This window comes from Heloderma suspectum, chromosome 5 (assembly GCF_057233095.1).
Source record: "Heloderma suspectum isolate Gila_16-S chromosome 5, 16-S_ref, whole genome shotgun sequence".
Taxonomy (NCBI): Eukaryota; Metazoa; Chordata; class Lepidosauria; order Squamata; family Helodermatidae; genus Heloderma; species Heloderma suspectum.
The window spans coordinates 198,418,771-198,444,136 of record NC_139462.1 but is presented as its reverse complement, the minus strand read 5'-3'; the positions used below and the strand labels follow the sequence as shown (position 1 = coordinate 198,444,136).

General features: G+C 42.8%; 1 protein-coding gene and 1 long non-coding RNA gene across 6 annotated transcripts in view; one reads left to right on the top strand and one right to left on the bottom strand.

Annotated features, from left to right (window-relative positions):
• The window catches only part of TRDMT1 (tRNA aspartic acid methyltransferase 1), a 34,911-nt gene extending 9,757 nt beyond the window's left edge, over window positions 1-25,154 (top strand). Inside the window, exons 2-12 of one of the 4 annotated variants that reach the window (XM_084858994.1) lie at window positions 1,601-1,710; window positions 3,755-3,831; window positions 4,452-4,523; window positions 7,704-7,769; window positions 9,700-9,769; window positions 14,257-14,340; window positions 16,033-16,397; window positions 19,298-19,355; window positions 22,931-23,060; window positions 23,319-23,426; window positions 24,765-24,853. In XM_084858994.1, the coding sequence (XP_084715120.1) occupies window positions 1,601-1,710; window positions 3,755-3,831; window positions 4,452-4,523; window positions 7,704-7,769; window positions 9,700-9,769; window positions 14,257-14,340; window positions 16,033-16,397; window positions 19,298-19,355; window positions 22,931-23,060; window positions 23,319-23,392 (1,106 nt within the window). In that variant the 3' untranslated portion in view covers window positions 23,393-23,426; window positions 24,765-24,853. Of the gene's footprint in view, window positions 1-1,600; window positions 1,711-3,754; window positions 3,832-4,451; window positions 4,524-7,373; window positions 7,550-7,703; window positions 7,770-9,699; window positions 9,770-14,256; window positions 14,341-16,032; window positions 16,398-19,297; window positions 19,356-22,930; window positions 23,061-23,318; window positions 23,427-24,764 lie in introns of those variants that run through there. The other 3 variants (XM_084858993.1, XM_084858995.1, XM_084858996.1) reach the window with 3 other exon arrangements.
• Window positions 3,883-7,386, bottom strand: LOC146345049 (uncharacterized). Of its 2 annotated transcripts, none has more exons than XR_014792414.1 (3): window positions 7,266-7,386; window positions 6,339-6,470; window positions 3,883-4,387 (listed from the first exon to the last, which is right to left on the bottom strand). It is a non-coding gene; the product is annotated as an uncharacterized LOC146345049 (long non-coding RNA). The 2 variants fall into 2 exon arrangements; XR_014792415.1 differs by lacking the exon at window positions 7,266-7,386 and adding an exon at window positions 6,878-7,059 and having other exon boundaries at window positions 3,927-4,387.
• Window positions 25,155-25,366: the final 212 nt, after the last annotated feature.

The following is a 25,366-nucleotide window of genomic DNA, read 5'->3' as shown; positions in this document are numbered from 1 at the left end:
AATTACCTAGGGAGGTGGTGGGCTCTCCCACACTGGAGGCATCCAAGATATGGCTGGACAGCCATCTGTCGGGGATGCTCTGACTTGGATTCCTGCATTGAGCAGGGGGTTGGACTCGATGGTCTTATAGGCCCCTTCCAACCCTACTGTTCTATGACTCTATGAAAACAAGTAGTTGCTATCGTCAGCAGTAATCTGTAGCAGAAAATATCACTGCATCCCCCCGCCCCCCGTACTCCCTGTTCAAGATTCCAGCCATTTCATTCCATTCTTCTTGTACACAGTTCTCTGTTTTTCCCAAGCAGTCAGTGTTCTTTGGCCACTGAGTATACAGACTCCTCACTGGGATGTTTTGGGGATCGTTCCCCTTCCTCTTTTTAGGGTTTCCTCCCCTAAAGATGTTTTCACTTCTGCCAACCTTGGGGTTCCCTCCTAATACCTCCCTCTTGTGCATGAATGGTACCATTTTGGTTAGATAAATGATGGCACACTAAGCCTTCATGATGGAAATAGAGGGAATAATAAGCCTATCACTGTTCGTTAACATCTGTTTCCTGTATGTTTCTAAAAAGTGATTAAAAGGATTTCTTCTTGGCATTAAACCCTCAAACTCTTGAGGTCAGATGCTAACATCTGGTTGACAAGAGTCCCCACAGTCTTCCCTATGCTTAGGGATGTGCAGATTTTGTAAAATTCATTCCAGTTGCGTTTAGTGGATTGTCAGGTGCCTTTCGTTTCATCGCCCGCTCATTGAAGGAATTGGAATTTTCCCATTTCCCAAATTTGTGCAAATTCACATTTGCTAAAATTTACAAATCCCCCCGTGCATTTTCATGCTTTAGCCTATGGGGGAAATGCACATTTTGGGCAGGTGGTTTTAAATTTTTTTTACATATTTTTCTACGGCTAAATTTGCCTAAAATTCTGGAAAGTAAAAAAAACCTGGTCCACAAGTCCGTGAAATCTTTGCGAGTCAGGAAAAGCCGGTCTGCTGTGGAGTCTGCAGGTTGGATTCAAAGAAATCTGAACTGATTTGATTCCATTGTGGATTTCCCCGACATCCCTACTTACGCTCATACGTATATTATTTTTCCCATGTGGCGAACACAACCATCCTTCAATGACCTTCCTGTGAACCATTGTTCCATATGCCCCAGCACACACCTGAATATGTGATTCAGCGTCAAGGACAGACCTTGGAGCCAACTGATAAATAGAAATAAGTTCCGCAGAGACATGTCTGGATTCAAGGGAATAAGGGCTGTCGTCAGGTAGTTAAATTTCAGCAATTCTAACATGCAGTGTCACATTGACCTCAAGAACCTTGGGGCCCCTGTGCTTCTGTAGCTTATTGGAGTAGTATGGAAATGAAGTTTACTTGCCGTTTTCTGTGGTTACAAATTAAAGACTGACTGGCTCTCTTTTTCCAGTGATAGCTTCATTAGAACATATGACTGCCAATTTTATTTCAAGTTGTAGATCAGCACAGTTGAGCATAGGTGACATGGTGCTTAACTCTTTTTTTTTTTTTAATACCAAAGTTATTATTCTAAAACGGATTTTCCCCCACCCCCCTCAATTGTCCCCACTGGCTTTCTAGCAAGTGGGATACCTGCAGAGGTTGTTGCAGCGGTTGATGTGAATACCGTGGCTAATGAAGTTTACGTGCACAACTTCCCTACCACACCACTGTGGCCAAAGACGATTGAGGTGAGTAAATCAGGCTATCAAAAATCTTTTACCTTTTGGCTTTAATCCCAGTGAATGTTGACTTAACAGTCCATATTTAAGAAGAAAGCATATTGAATTATCTACCTTATACTTGCATTTCTGTAACAATATGAAGGCGAAGTGGGGGAGGGAGATCATGGTTTTGTTACAACCATAGTCAATGAGAGACTTTTGGCACATTTGAATTGATTTTGACCTTGGCTTGGATCCTAAGGTAAGTTAACTCAAGGGTGGGCAGAAAGCTGATATCCAGATGTTTTAGACTTCATTTCCCAGCATTCCTGATCACTGGCCATGCTGTCAGCGGCTTCTGGAATCTGAAGTCCAAAACATCTGGAAATCTACCTTCTGCCCACCCCTGAATTAACATAAGGAAGCTCATGGAAGGACATGGAAGGACATTTTCCCATACCTTGTTCCATGCAGCAGTCCCTCACACCCCATCCTGCATTGTTCAGGAGGAGTCCTAGAATTCTCCTTAGAGGCTTTTGAGGGAGCATAGGTTGCTGTAAGTTGAAGGAGAGGATGGAAAAATTGCCTTCTGGGGACTTTATCTTAGTATCCAAGCCTCTATCATTTTGAACAGCAGGCATCACAAACTGCACTCAAAACTTGGAAGAGTTTGCAAAGCACCTTGACATGTGGTCCCTGGGAAGGTGGGTTAGAGCAGGTGGATGGTGCTGTGGGGAAAGGCTGGAGCTTAGTGGCAGAATGCATACATAACATAATCTCAAATCCAATCCGTAGCAATTTTTGTTAAAAAAAAATCTGGTAGGACTGCCTTCCCCAATGTGGTACCCCCCAGTTCTTTTATCCTACAACACCTAGAATTCCTGACCATTAGTCAGTGCTGGCTGGATCTGATGGGAGTTGAAGTCCAAAACATCTGGAGAGCATCAGTTTGGGAAGGCTGAGGTAGGAGGTAATGGGATAGATCTCTATCCAAGGACCTCCTGCCAATAAGAGGACACAATTCTGGACCAGGTAAAATGGACCACTGGCCCAATTCATTGTAAGGAAGCATCATATTTTTGGGTTTGGATAGGCAAGGAATCAACAATCCTGCCAGCAATGGAGAAGCACTATGCTTCTCTGGGTTGCAGGTGTTTTCCTTTGAAGAAGATATTTAATTGTAAGGCAAGCACAACAGCTTAAACCTAACCCACTTTCTCCAAAAATAACATTTTTACCACGTCCATCAGCTTAAACTTTCAATTTGTTAAGTGTTTTTGAAGTGTTTTTTTCCTCTTAATTTATTATTTTTGTAGTTCTTGCCCTGTTAATCTCATTGGAAGAATTTTGAAGCTGTTTCTGCTGCTCTGTTAAAGTGATTAGCTCATAAAACACCAGGCTGTGCACATTCCTGCTGACATCACCATGGTGGCTGGCCCTTTGACAAGACTTAACCATAAGTGTAAATCTGCAAAGAACGTGATGTGTGTGTTAGAGGGTGGCTGTTATTATGACACACACTTGGAATTAGCGGTGCTTCTCTTTTTAAGCTAAGGTGATATATACAGTGGAATGTGAACAGAATTATTTGTAATTCGAAAACAACGATTATTTCTTTAAATCATGTTTTACCCCACTCTTTGGCCCCCAAAGCTTCCATAGTAGCTTATAAACAAACAACAAAACAAGACAGTCCCTGCCTGCAGGCTTACAGTCTAACAGACATGGCACAAGGGAAAAAAGGCTGGGGAGGGACAAGAAAAGAAGCAAACTCGGGTGCCAATTCTTAAAGATAAATAGTAATTCTTAGAATAACCAGCTGGAATGGAAACAGTTCAGGGAGAAGAGGGGTCCAATGGGGCTGGTCTTTCATTGGAGCTGATGGAGCAGCCCTGCTACCCATCTCTCCCGCTGCGGCAGCCTGCTGAAACAGCTGGTGACAGTCGAGGGAGGAGCTGGTGAAATGACTCTGCTTCCCATCTCCCTCTGCTGCAGCTTGATGGAGTGGCTGCAGCTTGATAATATTCCATTCATAATGGAAGATGCATCATTTAATCTCTTCTTTGTTCAGGGAATTTCACTGAAGGAGTTTGACAGTTTATCTTTTGATATGATTTTGATGAGTCCTCCTTGTCAACCGTTTACAAGGTATGCATTTCAAATGCCCTACTTCTCTTTAAAAGGAGAGGAAAACATTGGCTGAGAGATAATTTACAGTCTTTATGGCTTTTTTTTTTTTTTTAGCATATAAGGCAGTATATAAATGTTACTTTAAAAACATTCTAATAATTTTTAAGGTGGTGTTTTATTCTTTTATCTTATTTTTGTATCTTTTACTGTTCACCACTCTGGAATCTGTCTGGATGTGGAGTGGCATATAAATGTTGTAAATAAATAAATCATAAGTAAATATTTTTGAATAAAAATGTCCTTTGAGAAAAGATATATGATAGTTTGCTTTCCACTTTAAGTTAATTGTTGAAAAGATATGAAGTGCTGTAATACAAAACTTAATAACAGTTAATAAAATGAAATAAAAAATAACAGATCACCAGTTAGATGGGAGAGGGAAAGCAAAGGTAGGACCCAGACATGGCACAGCTGCTTTATCAGATGATGTGTGCCTGTCGCTTGTTAGGCTGGGGAATTCAGGATCTCTGAAAAGCAGGCGGTATGTAGCATCTTCTTGTTTCCTGGACCAGAGCTAATAAATGAAACAAATGTTAGATGTGTTTGCTTATAATTTTAATTCTGTTCTCTTTCTGCAGAATTGGCAGACAGGGCGATATTTCTGACCCCAGGACGCGGAGTTTTCTCTACATTCTAGATATTCTTCCAAAGTAATTAAATGAAAATACAAATCACCGGTAAAACGGCACACTCTGCTATGGATTGCTGTGTTGTTAGACAGAAGCTCCAAGATCAGAGTTCTCTGTGTATCCTATGCCCTTTTGGCAAGAGCCAGGCAAGGCGGGAGGAGGAAAGAGGTGATTTGCCACCCGCTCTTCTTTAAAAATAAACAAATTCAGCCCATCTAGCAGACGTAACTTGTTGGGGGCGGGAACAGAGATGGAAGAGGCCATGGTATCCTATGGTCCTGGCCTCTCCTCTTCCCACCTACTGGAATGGCCCCCTTTTGACCTCTCCGAGGTCTTCCAAGGTCGCTGTTGCTACCTTGGAGGAGCAGCCATCGTGGTGCTTTGTGGGTTGGCTGTGAGGGGAAAGGGGAATGGTCTGATGTCAGATTCCCCCTCCCGTGGTTGTAGGAGTGTCTACAGCCTCAGGACAGGGGATCCACTCTCCCAGGGACCACAGGCTTGCTCTGCCTATCTATTAAGTAAGTAAATAAATAACATATTCCTGGGTTGTTGGTTTTTTTGAAGGCATGACTTATTTTTGTTTCTGCACTTGATGACATTGTCCCAGTGCCTGCAGCTGAGATGACAGGTCCTGTCATGTGTAGTCATGATGATCGGTTAATAACTAGTGCTATGCCGAAACCCCACCTGTGCTTTCTCAGCCTCTTTGTTTCCCTGCGAAAGAGGCAGTCATTTTTCTGCCTCTTTCGTTGCAGTGTTGAGAATTCCTCCAAAATTTCTCAGGGGGCAGGGCTTGAGTGCTTGCCTTACTGGAAGGAGGTAGCAGAGGGGCTCCTGTGTGCTCTTTCTTTCACCATTCCCTTCCTGTTCTATCCTCGCAGCCTCTCTGGCTGCTTGAGCATCTTGGAAAGCCCCCTGGAAGACTTAGCCAGGATTTCCTCCCAGGGGGCTTTCCAATGCTGCTGAGTGCCTGAAAGCCAAGAGGGGAATTAAAAAAGAGCCAGTGTGGTGTAGTGGCAAGAGTGTTGGACTGGGAGCTGGGAGATCTGGGTTCTAGTCCCCACTCAGCCATGGAAGCTCACTGGGTGACTTTGGGCCAGTCACATACTCTCAGCCCAACCTACCTCACAGGGTTGTTGTTATGAGGAGAAAATGGAGAGGAGGAGGATAATGTAAGCCGCCTTGGGTTCCTTGCAAGAGGAAAAAAGGCGGGATATAAATGCAATAAATAAATAAATTTTTGGGGGGGCTTTATTGTTATTAAAAGTCCTTTTAATGATGACGACGACAACAAGAAGAAAAACAACAAATCCTCTTCCAGCTTTCAGGCACTCAAGCAGCCGGAGAAGTGTGTGTGTGTGTGTGGGGGGGGATAGTAAAAGAAAGAGCACCCCCCTGCCACTTCCTTACAGTAAAGTAGGCACTGAAGCCCTGCACCCTGAGAAATTTCTCCAAAATTCTCACCCTTTCCCATAATTTTCAGGTGCAGTTTCTTTTCTCCCCCCCCCTCCCCCCATGAATGGTCAAAAATAAATAGGTCAAAAAATTTGGCACAGTGCTATTAATGATGTAGTACGAAGGACTGTGACCCCCCCCCCCCGTAACTCCAAGCAACACTGCCCTGAATAGAGATATTTTTGTGTGTGCTAAGCAGTGGATTGTCCTTTCTGTGTGCTGAGAACCCCCTTGTAATGGATGGTGCCTTCTCTTTTGCTAGTGTCAGTACCTTTCTTGTAATAAACAATGAAAGCAGGAATCAAATCTGGCCTGAGATGCATGCCTTGTGAATCAGAGTCTGGCTTCACCGTTTAGCTACTTAGATTGCAAAATGCTTACCAAAGGGATGGGGAGCCTGTCGCCCTTCAGATGTGATTGGACTCCAACGACAATCTTCCCCAGCCAGTTGTAATTCATAACCATTTGGAGGGCCAAAGGTTTCCATCCCCTGGCTTAGCAGAACCTTGGGGCCTAAAAGTAAAAACGTAATAGAGTTGCCAGTGAAGTGACAGCCCCTTGATTATTATTTTTTTTAGCCAAAACAGGGCTGTTTACTTTGAACTGCCCCCAGAAAACAAACAGCCTGCACATGTACTAGTATTTTACGCAGATAAACAGACAGATAAAGACAATGAAATATTGATTGTTGTCAAGGATCTTCCTCAATTTTTCAGCATCGATACTCTGCAAATATACTGTAGAAGCCCGTTTCATTCCAAGCTATTTATCTTCTAAATAAGATAGGAAAGCAGATGAAATGGCATATTGTTCATCACCTAGTATGCAAGAAGTGAATACTTAGAAATATTAAAATGAGAAGCTCCAGGTTATGCGTAGAAGCTAGTGGAAGAGAAACAAAGAAAGAAAGAAAAACTGACCACAGTTGGAATGGAACCTTATGCTGAAATTTCAGCTAATATCAGATGTCCATAGTCTTGTTTTTGTTTCTTCATTATTAAATTGAAAGCAAGCTGAGGCTTACAGCGTGATCCTCTGCATGTTCCTTGGAATTGAGTCCCATGAATTCCCATGGCTCTTAGTCCCAAGTAATTGCTCATATGATTGGAGCCTTAGTTAATGTCAAGAATATTTGGCATTTTTTTTTTAAATAAAGAAAAATACGTTCCTGAAAGTTGATTAAAAACGAGCAAACAAACCCAACAGTAACACTGTGTCACTATTTTACCAATGAAATTACAAATGGATTGAGAAAAGAAGTAGTACAGCATTATTTTTTTTTTGCCCTAAGTGTGTTTTGAAATGTACCATCTTAGATGTTCCTTCCTTAATTATATGTTACTTCCAAACATCTCAGAGAGGATCTTTCAAGACACTGCAAAATAAGCCATTTCCTGCATCTCCCGCAGCCTTGAGAAGAGTTTGGCTTGGGGTGGTGGAGCGGTGTTGACGTTATCTGGAAATACCAAAACACGTCTCTAATCTTTCTCGGCCATGTGTCTGTCTCGAATTCTAAGGATCTTTCTCTGGCCTCTTTGTGCTGGTGAGATTAGTGCTTTCATGCTTTTCCTGCTTGGGACTCCTGCCCTTAAGTGAGCTGAACATTTTCTTCTTTTTAAATGGGTGAGAATGATATGCAGGGTGGTACTGCTCGGAGGACTCATGGAGAAGGCAGTGCAGCTTGACGGTTATTTTGATCCCGGAATCCTTGCTTTATAACTGTACTTCCAACAAATTGCTTTGCAGGTTTGCCAAGCCACCAAAATACTTGCTTTTAGAGAATGTCAAAGGCTTTGAAACGTCTTCTGCCAGGTATGCTGTAGTTCTGGGGTCTCCAATGTGGCACCTGTGGGTGCTACAATGCCTGCAGACACTTCTCTCAGCACCCTCCAGGCTCTCTGTCCCACCCTGTCCTGATTTTTATTTTATTTCTAGATATTTTTTTTGACTGGGAGGTTGGCATGCTAGAAAGCCAAGTGCTGGCTTCCAATGCCAGTTTTATTTCCAAGAATCCCTCTGTTCCCCCGTGGGCCCTATGCTTCATATAATTCAGATTGTAGGATTAAATGTTTCTTTGTGGTAGACTTTAGTGATCAATATGTGAAGCTGCCTGCCAGTTTTTTAAACTCATGATTATTAGTGCTGTGCTGAAAATTTCTCCCACATTTTTTTACCATTCTCACTCAGTTTGATAGAGAAGAAATTGCTTTTGAAAAGACATTCAGTGGTGAAGAAAATTTTGGAGAAATTTCCATGGGTTGGGTTTGTGTTTCATGTGCTTACCTTACCTAGGAAGTGGCCAAGGAGTGTGTGCAAGTGTCCTGTTTTTCATTGTACAATCTCTTCTCCTGCAACCTGTAGCCTCCTTGGCTTCCCATACTTCAGTTAAAGCCCGGGGGAAGACAGCATAAGGTAATTCTATAGGGGTTTTTTTGGATTAGGAAGTGTGGGTAGCCAGGGAAGCTGCAGAGCAATGGACCGATGTGTAACAGAAAGAAAGACAAAACACATAGCACCCCTGGCCACCTTGCTGCGATTAGGCAAGCTCAAAACCACCACCAAAAGAAATTCAGAGGAAATTATAAACCACCCCAAGAATGAGGCAGAAAAATGGAAGCCTCCTTCTTGGGGGAAGGAAACGTTCAGGAAATTGGAGGACAGATTTTGACACAGCACTAGCTCCATCTCTTCCCTGGAACTAGACACAGCACCCCCCCCCCCCCACACACACACCTGTACTTACAGTGGCAGCACAAAAAACCAAAACCCCTTATGAAGAAGAAAGAAGCTATGCTACAACTCCTGCCAATGGTAAGGCCTCCATATGAGAAAACATTGAAAATTTCTCCTCTCTCTGGAGAAATTCAGTGTGTCCCCCCCCCCCCAATTTCTCTTCCCAGAAATTAGGTGGAGAATTTTGAGAAGGCACTTGTGCACAGCCCTAATAATTATCATTAGAAAATGTGAGGTCATCCTGTCTCGTCCTCAAACTTGCATTTATAAGGAAGGCTATAGGGTCTTATCTTTAAAATGCAGTGTTGACTCCTGCTCACTAATGTGGTGAAGATGTTGCAGGAATGTAATCCATTCACTGCATCCCTTACCCCAACTAATTATTTAGATGAATGTGATATGCCAATCCCAGGTGGCTCAGTATAACAAAAATACCAGGTTCAGTCTGGATTTCGTCTTAAAGCCTTTCTACATGAGGCATTTATTGTGATTTCTCACTCACAGTAGTTTGCAGGTGCTTTACATGACGTTGTCATCCTCCAGGGCCTCTCCTGTGCTTTGGAACCATTATAGGATATGGGGTTTTTTTTCTAATGAGAAAAGTCTGGTATTTCTATGAATGATGGCATGAAATCCTGGTGTATTTGTGCAATTCCACTATGCCACAGCACAATCTAATGGTTGTGTAATAGATCATATAGAAAGGCAGATGAAGAAAAACCCCAGTTAAAAAAAACTTGTGTAAGGGAGCTGATCTTAATCCCACAAAGAATCTGAAAGCAGAACCGTTGGTAAGGTGGCAGGTTGAAAGCCTCATGCAGAAAAGCCCATACTTCGGGTAGACCCACTGAAATCAATAGGACATAAGTTAGTTATGACTAGCTGTTGATTTCAATAGGTCTACTCTAAGTATGTCTAAATCCAGCTCCAACCCGCTGTACCTGGGATAGCTTCAGGCATTCCCTCATCACAATGAAATTCACGGGTTTATCTCATTTTTGTATTGCAGAGATGAACTCATACGAACACTAGAAAAGTGTGGATTTACATATCAAGAATTTCTGTTGTCTCCAACCTGTGTGAGTAATGGCATTGTTAAGAGCCAAATGTAACTCAGAAGTTGCATTGTGCATTCACTCGTGTTTGTGAGTGAGAGAGAGAGAGAGAGGGAGGGAGGGAGAGAGGATTGGCTTGTCTTGTCTTCTTCTATCCTGTTGCTTCTTGTACCAAAGCTGTTCTAACCAGAATTTGCTTCTAGTTTGGCTTAGCCAGAATAAGACTTTGGCATCTCTTGCCCTAGAGACATACATGCTGGAGTAAACCCTGGGGCAAAGAGGGGTGGGAAATACTGACGTTTTAGTACATGTGAGGCAGGGATGCTGGGAACTTGGAACTATGAGTTGCTTGTATGACATGTTCCTCCTGCTTCAGTATTACATTCAAAGCTGCCTTATGTTGGCATCTGCTAGCTGCATCTTCATGACTCACAATATAAGTGTGTGTGTGTGACTATATATATATATATATATATATATATATATATATATATATTGCTTCCAAGGCTCAGCCTATCTTAAGGAGCGCCTCCAGCAACACCAGACAGGCCGCTTAACAAGCTCAGCCTCGGATGGCCTTCTCTCTGTCCCATTAGCCAGGACAGCTAGGCTGGTGGGGACGAGGGAGAGGGCCTTTTCTGTGGTGGCCCCCACTCTGTGGAACTCCCTCCCTAGGGAACTCCGCCATGCCCCCTCTTTAATGAGCTTCCGTCGTGCATTAAAAACGTGGTTGTTCAGGCAGGCATTTGGGGTGGTTAGGGTATTTTAGAAAATGTTTTTACTGTAGAATTTTATTGGTTTAAACTGTTTTATTGTACGCTGTACATTGCCCAGAGTGGCTGGGTGACCAGCCAGATGGGCGATTAATAAATTTAATAATAAATAAATAAGACTGAAACATTCCTCTATCCACAAAACTATTTGCAAGTCATACCTCCATCCCCTTAGTCATAACATATATCTACACATAATAGGATATTATGTACAGGATATACCTGTACAACAAACTCATCATACTAATGCCCAGAGTATGAGAAACAAACAGAATGAACTTGAACTCTTAATACAAGAGGGAAATTATGACCTGATAGGTATAACTGAGACTTGGTGGGATGACTCTCATGACTGGAATACAGCAATTGAAGGATATAACTTGTTCAAAAAGAACAGGAGGAACAGAAAGGGAGGTGGGGTTGCACTGTATGTGAAAAATACATATCTCTGCACAGAAATACAGGAGGAGGAGCTTGGTAGCCCCATCAAGAGCATCTGGGTTGAATAAAAGCAAAGAATAAAAGGAACCTGGTGGTCGGAGTCTACTACCGGCCACCCAATCAAGGAGAAGACAAGGATGAAACTTTTGAAAAGCAAATAGCCAATGTTTTAAGGAAGCATGATGTAGTAGTAATGGGGGACTTCAATTTCCCCGATATTTGTTGGGAGACAAATTCTGCAAAACATGGCCCCTCCAGGAAATTCCTGACTTGTGTGGCGGATAACTTCCTCCTACAGAAAGTAGAGGAAGGAACTAGAGGATCGGCTATCCTTGACTTGATCCTAACCAACAGAGATGACTTAGTGGATAAAGTAGCAGTTACAGGAACTCTGGGGGAAAGCGACCATGTTGTACTTGAGTTCTTGGTTCTAAGGGAGGCAAAAGCCGAGTGTAGTCAAACGCGTACCCTGGATTATAGGAAAGCTGATTTTCATAAACTCAGAACAATGATCAGTAAGGCCCATGGCAAGCGATGCTAGCGAGAAAAGGAGTCCAAGATGAGTGGGAGCTTTTAAAAAAGGAAATTCTCAAGGCACAATCACAAGCAATTCCAACAAGAAGAAAAGGTGGAAGACAACAGAAGAAGCCAATGTGGCTTCACAAAAAGGTTAGGGATGACCTGAAAACAAAAAAGGACACATATAGGAAGTGGAAAGAAGGCCAAGTAACAAAGGAAGAGTACAGGCAGATAGCACAGAATTGCAGGGATGGCGTCAGGAAGGCTAAAGCTGAGAATGAGCTGAGGTTAGCAAGGGATGTTAAAAACAACAAAAAGGCTTTCTTCAGCTACGTGCATAGTAAAAGGCAGAGGAAAGAAATGGTGGTTCAGCTATTAAATAAGGATGGCAAAACGATAACAGATGACAAAGAAAAGGCAGAGGTGCTCAATTCCTACTTTGGCTTAGTCTTCTCCCAAAAGAGGGTCTATGACCCCCCTGGCAAAGGCGAAGTACAGGCTGAAGGGGCAGGATTGCAGCTTGAGATCGACAGGCATATGGTCAAGGAACACCTAATAACTTTGAATGAGTTCAAATCTCCAGGGCCAGATGAACTGCATCCTAGAGTCATAAAGGAACTGGCAGAAGAACTCTCAGAACCGCTGTCTATTCTCTTTGAGAAATCATGGAGGACGGGGGAAGTGCCAGATGACTGGAGGAGGGCTAACGTTGTCCCTATCTTCAAAAAGGGTAAAAAGGAGGAACCTGGGAACTACAGACCAGTCAGTCTGACATCAATCCCTGGGAAAATTCTGGAGCAGATCATAAAGCAATCCATCTGGAAGCACCTTGACAACAATGCCGTGATTACTCGAAGCCAACATGGATTTGTCAAAAACAAGTCCTGCCAGACAAATCTGATCTCATTTTTTGATCAAGTAACCTCCCTTGTAGACCGTGGGAATGCTGTAGAAATCATATACCTCGACTTCAGCAAAGCTTTCGACAAAGTGCCCCATGATATCCTGATGAGCAAACTAGCTCAAAGTGGGCTAGATGAAACAATGATCCGGTGGATCCACAGTTGGCTACAGAATCGGACTCAAAGAGTGCTTATCAATGGGACCTTCTCCAACTGGGGAGAGGTAACGAGTGGGGTACCGCAGGGCTCAGTCCTGGGCCCAGTGGTCTTCAACATTTTTTTGAATGACTTGGAGGAGGAGGTGCAGGGAACGCTGATCACATTTGCAGATGACACAAAATTGGGAGGGATAGCTAATACTTTGGAAGACAGAAACAAAATTCAAAGTGATCTGGATAGACTGGAGCGCTGGGCATAAAACAACAGAATGACATTTAATAGGGATCAATGCCAAGTTCTGCACCTAGGAAAAAGAAACCAAATGCACAGTTACAAGATGGGGGATACGTGGCTCAACCACACTACAAGCGAGAAGGATCTTGGAATCGTTGTCGATCACAAGCTGAATATGAGCCAACAATGTGATGTGGCTGCAAAAAAGGCAAATGCTCTTTTGGGCTGTATTCATAGAAGCATCACTTCCAAATCCCGGGAAGTACTAGTTCCCCTCTACTCAGCATTGGTTAGGCCTCATCTGGAGTACTGTGTCCAGTTCTGGGCACCACACTTTAAGAAGGATGCAGACAAACTGGAGAGGGTTCAAAGGAGGGCAACAAAGATGATCAGGGAACTGGAAACAAAGCCCTATGAAGAGAGACTGAAAGAACTGGGCATGTTTAGCCTTGAGAAGAGAAGACTGAGGGGAGATATGATAGCACTCTTCAAGTACTTGAAAGGTTGTCACAGAGAAGAAGGCCAGGATCTCTTCTTGATCATCCCAGAGTGCAGGACATGGAATAATGGGCTCAAGTTACAGGAAGCCAGATTCCGGCTGAACATCAGGAAAAACTTCCTGACTGTAAGAGCAATACGACAATGGAACCAATTACCTGGGGAGGTGGTGGGCTCTCCCACACTGGAGGCCTTCAAGACGAGGCTGGTCAGCCATTTGTCAGGGATGCTCTGACTTGGATTCCTGCATTGAGCAGGGGGTTGGACTCGATGGCCTTGTAGGCCCCTTCCAACCCTACTATTCTATGATTCTATGATTCTATGATCTGTACAACAAATGCACAGAGTCTAGCAGAAGCAAACAGACAATCAAACAGTTGAAATGGAACCTTGTGCCAAAATTTCAATATCAGATGTCTTGGGAGTTTGTAGTCTTGTTTTTGTTTGTTCATTACTAAATTGATGGACAAGCCACTTTGTCATTTCTCCAACTCTCCTCGCCCCCCGGCCCATCTTCACTGAAGAATCTTGGAAATTGTAAGTTTGTGCTGAGAATTCTGGGTTGATCTCTTACCACCTAGCTTGAATTTGTAGTGGCGACCTGCTAAAGTAGTTGTAAAGCAGTATGTTTTTCTTCCCCGTTTTGGGTATGTCCACTTTCAAAGCCAGTTTGAAATATTAATCAGCCACACAAGAGCAGTGCATGATGGGATGCGCCCTACACAACTTGGGCAGTATTACATTTTGTTTATAATACAATACCTTTCTCCAACCTGATGCCCTCCAGACGAGTTGGACTGCAATTCCCGTAATCCCCAGCCAGCATGGCCAAAGGACATGCTGCCTGGGAATTATGGGACTTGCAGTCCAACCCATCTGAGGGCACCAGGTTGGGGTAGACTGTAAGAAAACCTGGCATTTAGATAACTTGACTATTGCTGTCTGTGCAGCGCCTGTTGATTTCACATTGGGATTTTGCTTACAGCTTGGAATTCCAAACTCGAGACTGAGGTACTTTCTGATTGCAAGACTTCATACTGAGCCCTTCAGCTTCCAAGTCCCTGGTAAGGTGAGGCTACCTTTTCACTATTAATCATGATATCTTACTGGTTACGATACTTGAGCCATCAAGCTTCTATAAAGGTCAGGTCTATATGAAAGGAAAAGTGCTCTGAGTTTTGTCTTGCTTGGGGGATGCTAGGCTGTTGGGGATTCCAAAATGACGTTTAGCTGTAGCACGCAACTCGGTCAGCGTGAGATTGAAACCAAATTAGTCTTATGGACTTAAAATGGCACCAAAGTGGCTTTCAATAAAGGACTTTGGCCTAAAAGAATTATTGTTCAAGCTGTTAATTATTGTTAAACTGTATTGCATTATACTTAAGTCATAATGGTTGCATTCACATGTCATGCTGAGCCATAGTTTAGCACACAGATGGGTAACTCTGGGGGGTCCCTGGGCTAATTCCCCCCTGGTTTCTGCTGCACCACTGAAATTCTGCACCTACAAAAAATTCAAAGACCTACAAAAAATTCAAACTGAATTCGTCAGTTTTGCTGCTGAAGTTCAGCAGCAAACCACTGATGGGGTGGGGGGGGATTTTTTTCCACTGCTGCATTGCTGAATTTTGACTTCAACATTGGGGGCCACACCAAGGGCTTGTCTGCGCTCAGTATTGCTAAAAAGAGGCAATGGGAAATGAGGTACGGCTGCTAAAGCAAATCCAAACATTACACCCTGATGTGGAGGCTCCCAGAAGTCTCGTTTTTAAAATCTGTCCAGGTGGGAGGAGGTAACTGCATGGGCTCACCATGTTGGCAGCCTCCAGCAATGTGTGGTGCTGGCATACAAACTCTCTCCAGGTGACTAGCGCCACCCACGTGGTGAGTGGACTTCAAATACTGGACTGCCGCATGGAGTGCCGCAATATGGACTTACATAGACAAAAGCAGTTTTGATGGACTTTACTTATGTGTGCGAATTAGCTCTTTGTCAGCGGTCAATGTCAATTCTTGCAAGGTTTCAGAAGCGAATGAAAAGGTAACAGCTTCTCAAAAAGACAAAGCAATTTCTGAGTGTCAAGAGATGGTAGAACCACACTTGAGACTTGTAAACAATTCAGTAGTCCTGGCCAGAAAGTCCGACTTAAGGATATATATTGTGACTAACGGACATCAAAGTCGGAAGGGAGGGACCATGGCTCACTGGTAGAGCCCCTGCTTTGGATGCCGAAAGTCCCAGGTTCAGTCCGAAAGTTCCAGCAACTCCAGGAAATGTTAGGAAGGAATCCTGCCGGAAACCCCAGAGAGGCACTGCCAGTCAGTGTCGACAATACTGGGCTAGATGTACCAAGGGTCTGCCTCAATATAAGTCAGCTTCGTACGTCCCTGGTAGTAGGTTTTACATTCCTCCACACAATAAATCCTTCTTCTATATTGCTTGTAGCACTCTTCTCCAACATGGGGCCCTCCAAATGTGTTGCACTATACCCCCCATCATCCATGCTGGCTGGGGATGATAGGCATTGTAGTGCAGCACATCTGGAAGGCGCCAGCTTGGGGAAAGCTGGTGTACAAAATAATATGGTTATGGGTGGTTAGCGATCCCAGAACAGGATCCCCTTCAGCACTCATGTTTGCCAAAATAAATCATGTAATATTTCACATGGAGCAGCTCTACATGACATTCAAAGAACTGGCAGTTTTTCTGAGTACATAAAGTTCCTTAATCATTTGCACATTTTTGGGGGTTCAATGTTAGGTTTTGACAGATTTCCCCAGCCAGGAGCCAATGGGTTCAAAGATGTCCAAAGGCAGTACGGGCTTGGCAGGAGACGACTCCCCGGCGCTTACTGAAGAGCCAGCCTCTGTCTCCGACGATAATGGCAGACAGCACCCACAGAAGGGCGACTTCCTTTTTAAGCTTGAAACAGTGGAAGAACTAAAAAGGAAGCAGCAATCAGACAATGATCTCTCTTTGCAACTGCTTAAAACATTCCTCCAGGATGACGATGATGATGATGGACTCAGTCAGTACTTCCTTCCACCAAAGTCCTTGCTGCGTTATGCCTTCCTTCTAGACGTTGTTACACCTGCTTGCAGAAGATCGACATGCTTCACGAAAGGGTAAGTCTCTCTGAAAACGAGCATGAGTGAATATTCTCCATACATCAGAATACAAGGTTTTCTTTGTACCTTTCTTAAAAAAAAAAGAAAAGAAAATCAAAGAGTTCATCAAAAAGCTGGAACATATTCCTTCTAATTGCATTCTTCCTGATCTACTAAAATACTAGCCTGCTAGAACACCCAGCCCAAAACAATATGCACAAAGGAGAATGTCACTTATTGAATGGCTTTCAAAGAAACTGAGTTATCCCTTGTAAAAGCAAAGCCAAACTATAGGTAGTTGGCATGCTCGTTTGCTTATGCATTTCATAGAGTTTGTTCAAGGCAATAAAGGATTCTGCAAAGATATGCATCTAGTCCTCATTAAACAGGGCAGGACTTCAGGGCAGACGTTCAAGGTCCCACTGGACAGAATGAGCAGGATGGCTCCCAAAGGCAGCAGGGCTGGCTTACCACATTTTGAAGAACATGAAGTAATAAACATTAACGCCCAAAGAGCCCCCCAGTCCTAATACCATTAAGTCCAGAGTCGAAAATTACCTAACTGCACCCCAGCTGCTTCATGCCTAAGCCCTCAAATTGTAGAAATTGAAATAGCATAATGAAGTTCAACTTAGTTACATTGTTTCTACAGTTCAATATTGGGGTGTTCCTAAATCCCTGTTTTCCCAGCAATGGTAGCTGCAAACGCAGGAGCAAAATGGGATGTTTTGCTTCAGGGAAGAGAACATCAGCATTGCATTGCTGGATCAGGTCACGTTCCATGTCAAGGGTAGGAAACTTTTTTTCTGTTGAGGGGCATGTTCCCTTGGGGGTAATACTTTGGGCGTCACCCCTTCTCTTTCTGCCATGTCCAAGCCACAGAATCTTTCAAAAGTGTGGGTCCAGCTAGATTCATGCTTTTCAGGGCCGGCCCTACCATTAGGTAAAATGAGGCAACTTCCTAAGATGGAAGAAGTTGGGGGACAGCAGCAGTAGCCTCCCCAGCTGTTCTTCCTGCGCCCCCACCCTGGCCATTCCCCTATGTTGGAGGACAGAGATGTGTGTGCCACGTGGCCTGTCCTGTGCCCTCTAAACTGGCCTGCTGCTCTCCAGGTGTGGTGGAGGATGCTATCCCATCACCAATATTGAAGTAAGGCTCAACTGGCAGTCCAGTCTGCTCCTGTACATGGAGTGGGGGAGGGGGAGTCATTTTCTCCTTTGCCTTGGGCAGCAAAATGTCTTGGGCAAGTCCTAGTGCTTTAAGCACTTCATTCTCGGGCAGGGAGGGGGCTGGACTGCATGAATGTCAGTCACAGATTGCATGTGGCCCATGTCCTGTGAGTTCCCTACCCTTGCTCTTAATAGTTCAGTATTCTGTTTCCAGCAGTGTATCCTTGTGATCCAGGAAGGCATCTTGCAACAAAAAATACAAAATTTAAAACCTCTTTAAAACTACTAAACACAATTAACAATAAATACCACAAACTGATAAAACTACTACATTAAGAGCTCTGTCATATGCCATAAAATGCCTTGGAGTAGAGGAAAGCCTTAACTTGGTGCTGGAAAGTTGACAATGTGGCATCAGGGACCTCACTGGGAAGAGCGCTCCACAATCTAGCAAGGTATTTTAAACTCTCCCTAGAATTCCAGGGATTGGATTCAGGATTGGCCTTTTGTTGATGGAATGGCTCTGCTCCTGGAAGGTGCCCTTACCTGATTTTGCTGGATCTCCTGTATTACAGCTCAACCCATTCAGCAAACCCCTCTCTGTAGCATTTTCCGTGGGGTGGAGGAGCCTGCCGTGTGGTGGAGGGGGTGGGGAAAGTTTACTTGCACCAGTCAAGTTGCACATGCCAAATTTGGATCCAACCCCATGTCTCATATTCCTGCTAGGGTCATTTTGTAACTTCAGATAGCCCTGACAAAGCAGTATTCTAGCTGCTCACTGTATAGAAAGTTTTCCCACCCCAACACAAACGATGACCTTCCTTTCTCTCTCCCCCGCCCCCCAAATGTTTAATATTTTGCATGCTTTTACTAGGTATAAAACGCCCTTTCTCAAACTCCCTCTGTATTCAGCCTGTACTTGCACAATAGCTATCAAGCAAACCAAGCCTGCTTCTCAGATTCTGGTTCACCTATAATTAACGTGAAATGACAGCCTGCAAGAGACTGCTAAGTAAATGTGTTTACACAAAAAACCACATTGGCTCCAGAAGAGGGAGACCATCATTTTTAAAATTCTGGACTCTTTGCTGTTAACTGTAGGCATTTTTTTGCGCAGGGAGGGGGTGCTTTTTAAAATCAACATGCTTGGCGCGAGTTGAAAGTATTGATTAAAAACAACATCTGGTTTGAGTCCACTGCTTTGGGTCTTTTGAAATCAATCCACGAGTCCTTTGCTAATGCTTCTTTCTAAAATACCCATGTGCCCAGATCTCTGAAGTGGCCCCTCTCCTTGCACGTGTAATGGGAAATGCATTTTGAACATCTGTTAGCGCATTCACACGATGAAGGATCTGTATGATTGCATGAGTCGTGCGTACACCCAAGAGAATGATGTACACACACCCGGTTGTGTCTACCCTATAGGTTAGCAATCTCCCATCATACCATTGTGGTTTGGTTGAAGGGGAATCTGAAAAGGAGGAAATGGTAATGCAAACAAGTGCAGAAAACTCCTGACAATGTGTGCAGGTCATGCCAATGAAAATGGATTGGTTACATAGTATGGCCTTTTATTTTTGGCCACACTGGCTAATCTTACAATGCCCAGATTGGTTGCATTAAATAAGAATGTCTTTTCCAGATATTTTTATCAGTCCATTTGTGAGTGCTGTCCTTTTAACCTCTGCACTCATCAATACTGGAAATCTCACAGGAATCTTAATGTATGTCTCTTAATTGATTTTAAGGTATGGGCACTATATAGAAGGAACTGGCTCAGTGTTACAGATGGCAGAAGATATTCAGGTACAGTGGCCTCGTTTATCTGTTCCTTGGTTAATGAATTTTAAGGTATATTTTCTCTGGTTTAGGGTGCAATCCTATGCGTATTTAGACAGAAAAAAGTCCTACATCTCCCAATATTCCCCATACTGGTTGGGGAATGGTGGGAGTTGCAGGGCTTTTTTCTGTCTAAACGTACATGGGGTTGCCCCCTTAGTTAATCAGGATATATAGGGAGCAATGCGGGTTCCAGTAGCAAAGCAGCCAGCAAAAACTCCACATCTGAACAAGTGTAAGTTGCCTGAATACTTGTAGTCAAGTCCAAGTATATTATTTGTGTATGTGAATATTTTCTGGAGTACTCACATGTAGTTTAAAGATCAGAATCAAATAGATTTATGAGGCATTTCCAGAACTGATGCAGGACCCAGGTCATTTGGGAAAGAAAACAAGTCAACATTCGTTCAGCTGGCAGAACAAATGAAGATGTCAAATATCTGAAAAATTATTTCACTTCAGTTTTTGCATAGGCAGTGCTTTTAAAGCCATATGTTTGGACTACACATTAGTGAATATATACACACTAATCAAAACAGGAAAGAGAGCAATCATTCAAAAAAGCGACATGCGCATCTTAATAGTAATCGGTCTTTGGCCCGATGAATGAGTGGTTCGTGCATGAGTGGGAGTGAACAAGCGAGCTGCCTGTGATGCACTCCTCACTTTTGTTTTCTAAAAATAACCCATAATTTAGCCCCTAACCATCCCAGTGGTCTGATTTCACACATCATGCTCACAACCTCAAATTGGGCCAATCGGGGTTTTTTGCAGAAAGCGGATGTGTGGAGCGCATTGGAGGCAGTATGCTCACTCACTCCTGCTTGTGCACAGTGAATCATGGGTTAGTTTACCCACGATTTGCAGCTGTGTGCAAATCATGACTATTTTCATCCAAAAATAGCCCTGGCTAATATAAGCCATTGTTACATTTAGAAAGGAAAAATGGCACATTCCTAAAAAGAATGGACAGAGGATCACATCAAACACAATTCATTGCAGCAAGAGACAAATCTACAGCAAATGAACCATAATCAAGATGTGTTAGAATCTGCAAACTCTAATATTGTTCTTTTCAGTAGTATAACATTGTTGAATTAACAGCTGGCCCTCATCAGAAATAGGAATATATCTTTGTTCTTTATGAGAAGTTATTAGCTTACAGGGAAGTCCCCCCCCGCCCATTAAAATTGTGCTGTTGTAAAATAGCAGTTACAAATTTCAAAAACTGGTGTCATCGTAATGGGTTAATTATAAATGGGTCTTAAGGTAGTCATGATTAACTTAGGTCTCATTTATTACAATGGGTCTACTATAAGTATGACTAAGTCTGGATCCAACTTGGTGTGTTTGGCAAAAAGTCTGACAACAATTGAGCCATACTTTATTATAATTTATAGGTTCTTTTACATTGTCTAACAATTTTTTCAGGTCACAATAATAGAAATGGATAAGAATATTACTTTTCTCAGGTTTAGGTATACTTAGACTAACAAGCATTTTCTAGTTCAGACTTGTCAGATGAAAATTTGAATATGGATCCAATCAAGACTTCAATAGACATAATGGTTTCCACTCTTGGGGGCCCCACACAGGCAGCTATGAGGCACACTTGTAAGTTTCCCACAGTCCCATGGGGCACCTGATTTAATGTTGTTCTGGGCCACTGTGGGAAATTTAAAATGGTGGCTGCCTAGCTCCAATTGGAAGAACACGGATGACAGGTAGTCCTGCTGCAGGGAGGGCTACTGGCAGTGTGGACCTCCAGTCTACGCTATGCGGTCCTCTCATACAGCCAGTCCTGTCCACTCAGATCCTTAGGGACACTGCATAATGTTCTTCCTAGCCTCGTTTTCCAACTCTTTCCACATGACCTGTTAATCTTGCTTGCCATGTTCACTTGCTTTTTCATTAAACCCATTTGTCCCTGTCAATCACAGCTAATTTTATAACAGCTTCGTTTAGGCAGGAGTAAATGTTTTTCATCTACAATAGGGGTGGTTGATGTCTACTGTAGACTTAGGGCTGTTAGGGAAACATGCAAATCCTGTGCATGTTTAGGCAGAAAAAGTCCTACAACTCCCAGCATTCCCCAGTCCTACATGGCTGGCTGGGGCATGCTGGGAACTGTTGGACCTTTTTCTGTCCATACATGCCTAGGATTGTGCCCTTAGCCATGGTTTGGAGGCATTCCTCACTGATATCACTATTTAATATCACCCAATTTGCAAGATGCAGAACTACAGCTTGTTCACTCGCCTGGAAGGCTGGAATGGTCAGATTCAGAACCTTCTGAATCTTTGCTCTGAAATTTTGTATTCCATTCAATATCCCCAGCTTGAATTCTTTATCTTGGCACTAGGCCAGTCCTAAAGACGAATGCTAAGCTGGTGTGTGTGTTGTGTGTGTGTGTTTTGTGAATTTTGATTTTCTTACCGAAATGTGTTTGTTTTGCCAAGGGAGAGTTCTCTGTTGATCTGATACGCGAATCAAAACTTCTTCTACTTCCCCCCACAAGGTTTGGCCATAAAGCATTGCTGACGAGTAGCTGTGCCAACACTCCTCAAAGGGCCATGTTTTTAAAGCTATAAAGAGCTATTCAGCCCCTAAGCTGGTCCACAGGGCGAAGCTTAAATAAGCTGACCCAAGCCTTGAGAATGAAGCCTTGAGAATGAAGCCTTGAGAATGAAGGCGCTGTGCAGTCTTTGAGCTAGACCATGAGGGACGCTCCCTGACCAACTGAGAACAAGCTCAGGCATCCTTCCTTGTTACATACACTGTTTTCTGGGGCGGAGTTAAAAGTGCACACCTCTTGGCATAGGCAGCACCTGGAACGGCAAGCACCTCCAGACAAATGGTTTGCCCTCCCCGACCTGCTGTGCATTCCTGGACCCCTGCAGTTACTTGAAGGAAATGCACTTTTCACAACCCCTCTCCCCCCCCGCCGCAAATGTATTTTTCTCCTTCTGTACCTTCACTAATTTTTTTTCTGAAGCAGCCACTGCCTCCTGGCCCACTACTTCCTGTCCATGCCCCAGCCCACAGTCAGATGGGCCTATGACACAGTTTTAGCTCAGCTCTCCTTACGATGCTTTTCAGGGGCCTTGTGATATATAATTGCTGAAGAAGTAATGCATTCAGGTAAGACTATCATAAAGTAATGCCAGGGCCAGCCCTACCGTTAGACAGAATAAGGCAGCGGATGTGGCGGATACTGGAAATCAGGGCCTAAGCTAGCCTGCTACGCTCCCCCTAAACTAGTCTGCTGCCTCCAGGTGAGATTGATGAATCTGTCCCATCACCAGTGCTGAAGTAAGATTCAACTGTCAGTCTGGTTGGATTCTATGGGTTATAGTCAGTGTTTGTCCTATTTAGATTAGACCTATTGAAATGAATGGGACTTAAGTTAGACTAACATTGAATACAAACCAAAATGTGGATGGGGAATGCCAACTTGTCCTTTGCCTCAGGTAGTAAAATGTCTTGGGCTGGCCCCAAGTAATGGTACATCCTGAGCAGCTGACCTGTACATTTTTCCACAGCTTGAGTCGGTATTTAAGTCCTTCAATAGTTTGTCTGAAGATGAGAAGCTTACAAAGCTATCAATGCTTAAACTGCGGTACTTTACTCCAAGAGAAATAGCAAATCTACATGGATTTCCTCCTGAATTTGGTATGTGTCAAGTTTTTAAAAATATATTATAAGTATACCGCACACAAACAATCACACACATACATAAAATCACTCAATGTACAGAGAAGAGTGAATACTGTTCAATATTGTCCTGAAATTATTTATCATTTACATATGACTTGACTTTGTAAAGATTTGTCCTTGATTGTCCTTCCCAAATTTGAGTAAGTTAGTTTTGACATGCCCCAGATTCTGTGAAACTAATCTGACACAGAGCAATCCGTTTCTTCCAAAAAGAGGCAATATACATCTTGGCTGCTATCAGCAAAATGGAGTTCATTTCTGTATCCTCTAACTCAACAGCCCAGTGAAGGATGTTCAGCATAACTACTGTTGGAACCTCAGGTATCTTTGATCCTGAATTTGTTCAGTCCATTATAACACAGCCTTTTAAAAGGTGACATGTGCCTAGTTTTTAAAACATATTCTATATACTTGTAGTAAATTCATTCTCTAAGTGCAGAACCTTATGTAGCCAACTGTAGCATTACATTGCTGGCTACGTTGCAGTGCATTTTAAATATATATTAAGTGGTCCATAATCACAATTCATAGTCTCTTTGGATATTAGGAATGGCTTTATTGGTGCTCCTTCCTTTCAGATGTAGGAGACATAGCTGTGATGTGGAGTCATACAGCCTTCTAATTGTTTTATTGTCATTAATATAATAGGTCTCTTAAGATTGCTGAAAAAACATCATTATGATTGACCAGGATGTCCTTGCACCTGTGACTAGCTTTCAAAAGCATGACATCAGATTATTGAGAAGGGCTTTTTCCCTCCTACTAATGTGTTTTCAAAGAGAAAAAGAGAGAAGTGCAGGAGTGGTTGATCATGCAGGCTCAATAGTGTGTTACTTTACTTTCCCATTTGCAAATAAAAGGTATTTCAGAGCATAGCATTTAGGACTGGAGTCACTTGAATCCAGTTTTCCACAGTTCACTGGACATGAATATTACAGGGAGGAAAACGACTCCAAACCTGGCAAAAATGTTCTTTGCCAAACAGCAGTGAAAAGGCAAGCAAAACAAGCTGTTCCCTAAAATAGGAACGTTCTGGAGGAATCCCTCCTCAGAGTAGCAAAGACTAATGCTGAATAGCTGGTAGACTGAAAGCCATGAAGTAAATGTGCCTAATGGGAGTACATGTTGGGTTTTTATATTTTATGGATCAGCTATGGTAGAGTTCATGTGCCGTGGTTATTAAGCACTAGGAATTCAAAAACCATAGAGACCTTGCTCTCAGTAGGCCCAAGGTCTATTCCAAGTAAGGGTTGGTTTTTCTAATGACTGCTGTAGGTTCTGAAGGAGACCAAGATAATGGAATACTTGCAATGCAATTCTATACTTGTCTACGCAGATTCCCATTGAGTTCAATGGGGCGTACTCCTATTTACACAAGTATAGGATTGCAGCCTCAGCTGCAACTCAGTGGGACTTCTCAGTAGGAACCGAAGTCAATAAAGGCTATTGGCATTTTCCAGCACTGGAGACGTCCTCTCTTTTCTAGTTTGCTGGCTTCTGAGTAGATATGTATAAGATTGCACTGCTATACATATATAGGAATAATGAGTATTGCATTAGTAATTGAGAACATTCCTATGATTGAGAGAATGAGTTAATATAATAGACCTGCCTTTGACTTTTTAAAAATGTATTTATTATCAATTATGTTTGTTTTAGGTTTTCCTGATAATGTAACCACAAAACAGTGTTACCGACTGCTTGGAAACAGCCTTAATGTACATGTGGTTGCTAAATTAATCTCAGCTCTGGTTGAATAATATTCGAATGTAATCAGGTGAACCGTCTGCTATGTATCCAACTACATCAGAAGATGGATTTCTCCTCTGGAACTGGATTAAAGATCACCATGATGTATCTGTGTGGCTGCTAATGTTCAGCTTCCATTACAAATGTTTGAAGAAAAAACATATTTCCACATATCTGTCTTAACAACTTGTGGAAATAGAGGCTGTTATTGAAAATGGAAATTTAATGTTGTGTTTTCAATTTGTGAACACTGAGCTACCTTTGCTAGTGAAAAATAAATGCCTATAGTCAATTAAAGAACTTTTTTTTTTTTTCAAAATATAAGTCATCTTGGGCTCTTCTAAACTCCAGCACAACAGTGGGGTACAAATATTTTCAATAAACTATTTTGTAAGAAAAGTCATAAATGTGTGCAATTACTCTGTATGACTTTAAAAACATACCTGTTACTTTTACTCCATTTTAATTGTTACCAGTCGTCCCAAGGAATCCTGGAAATTGTAGCTTGAGAA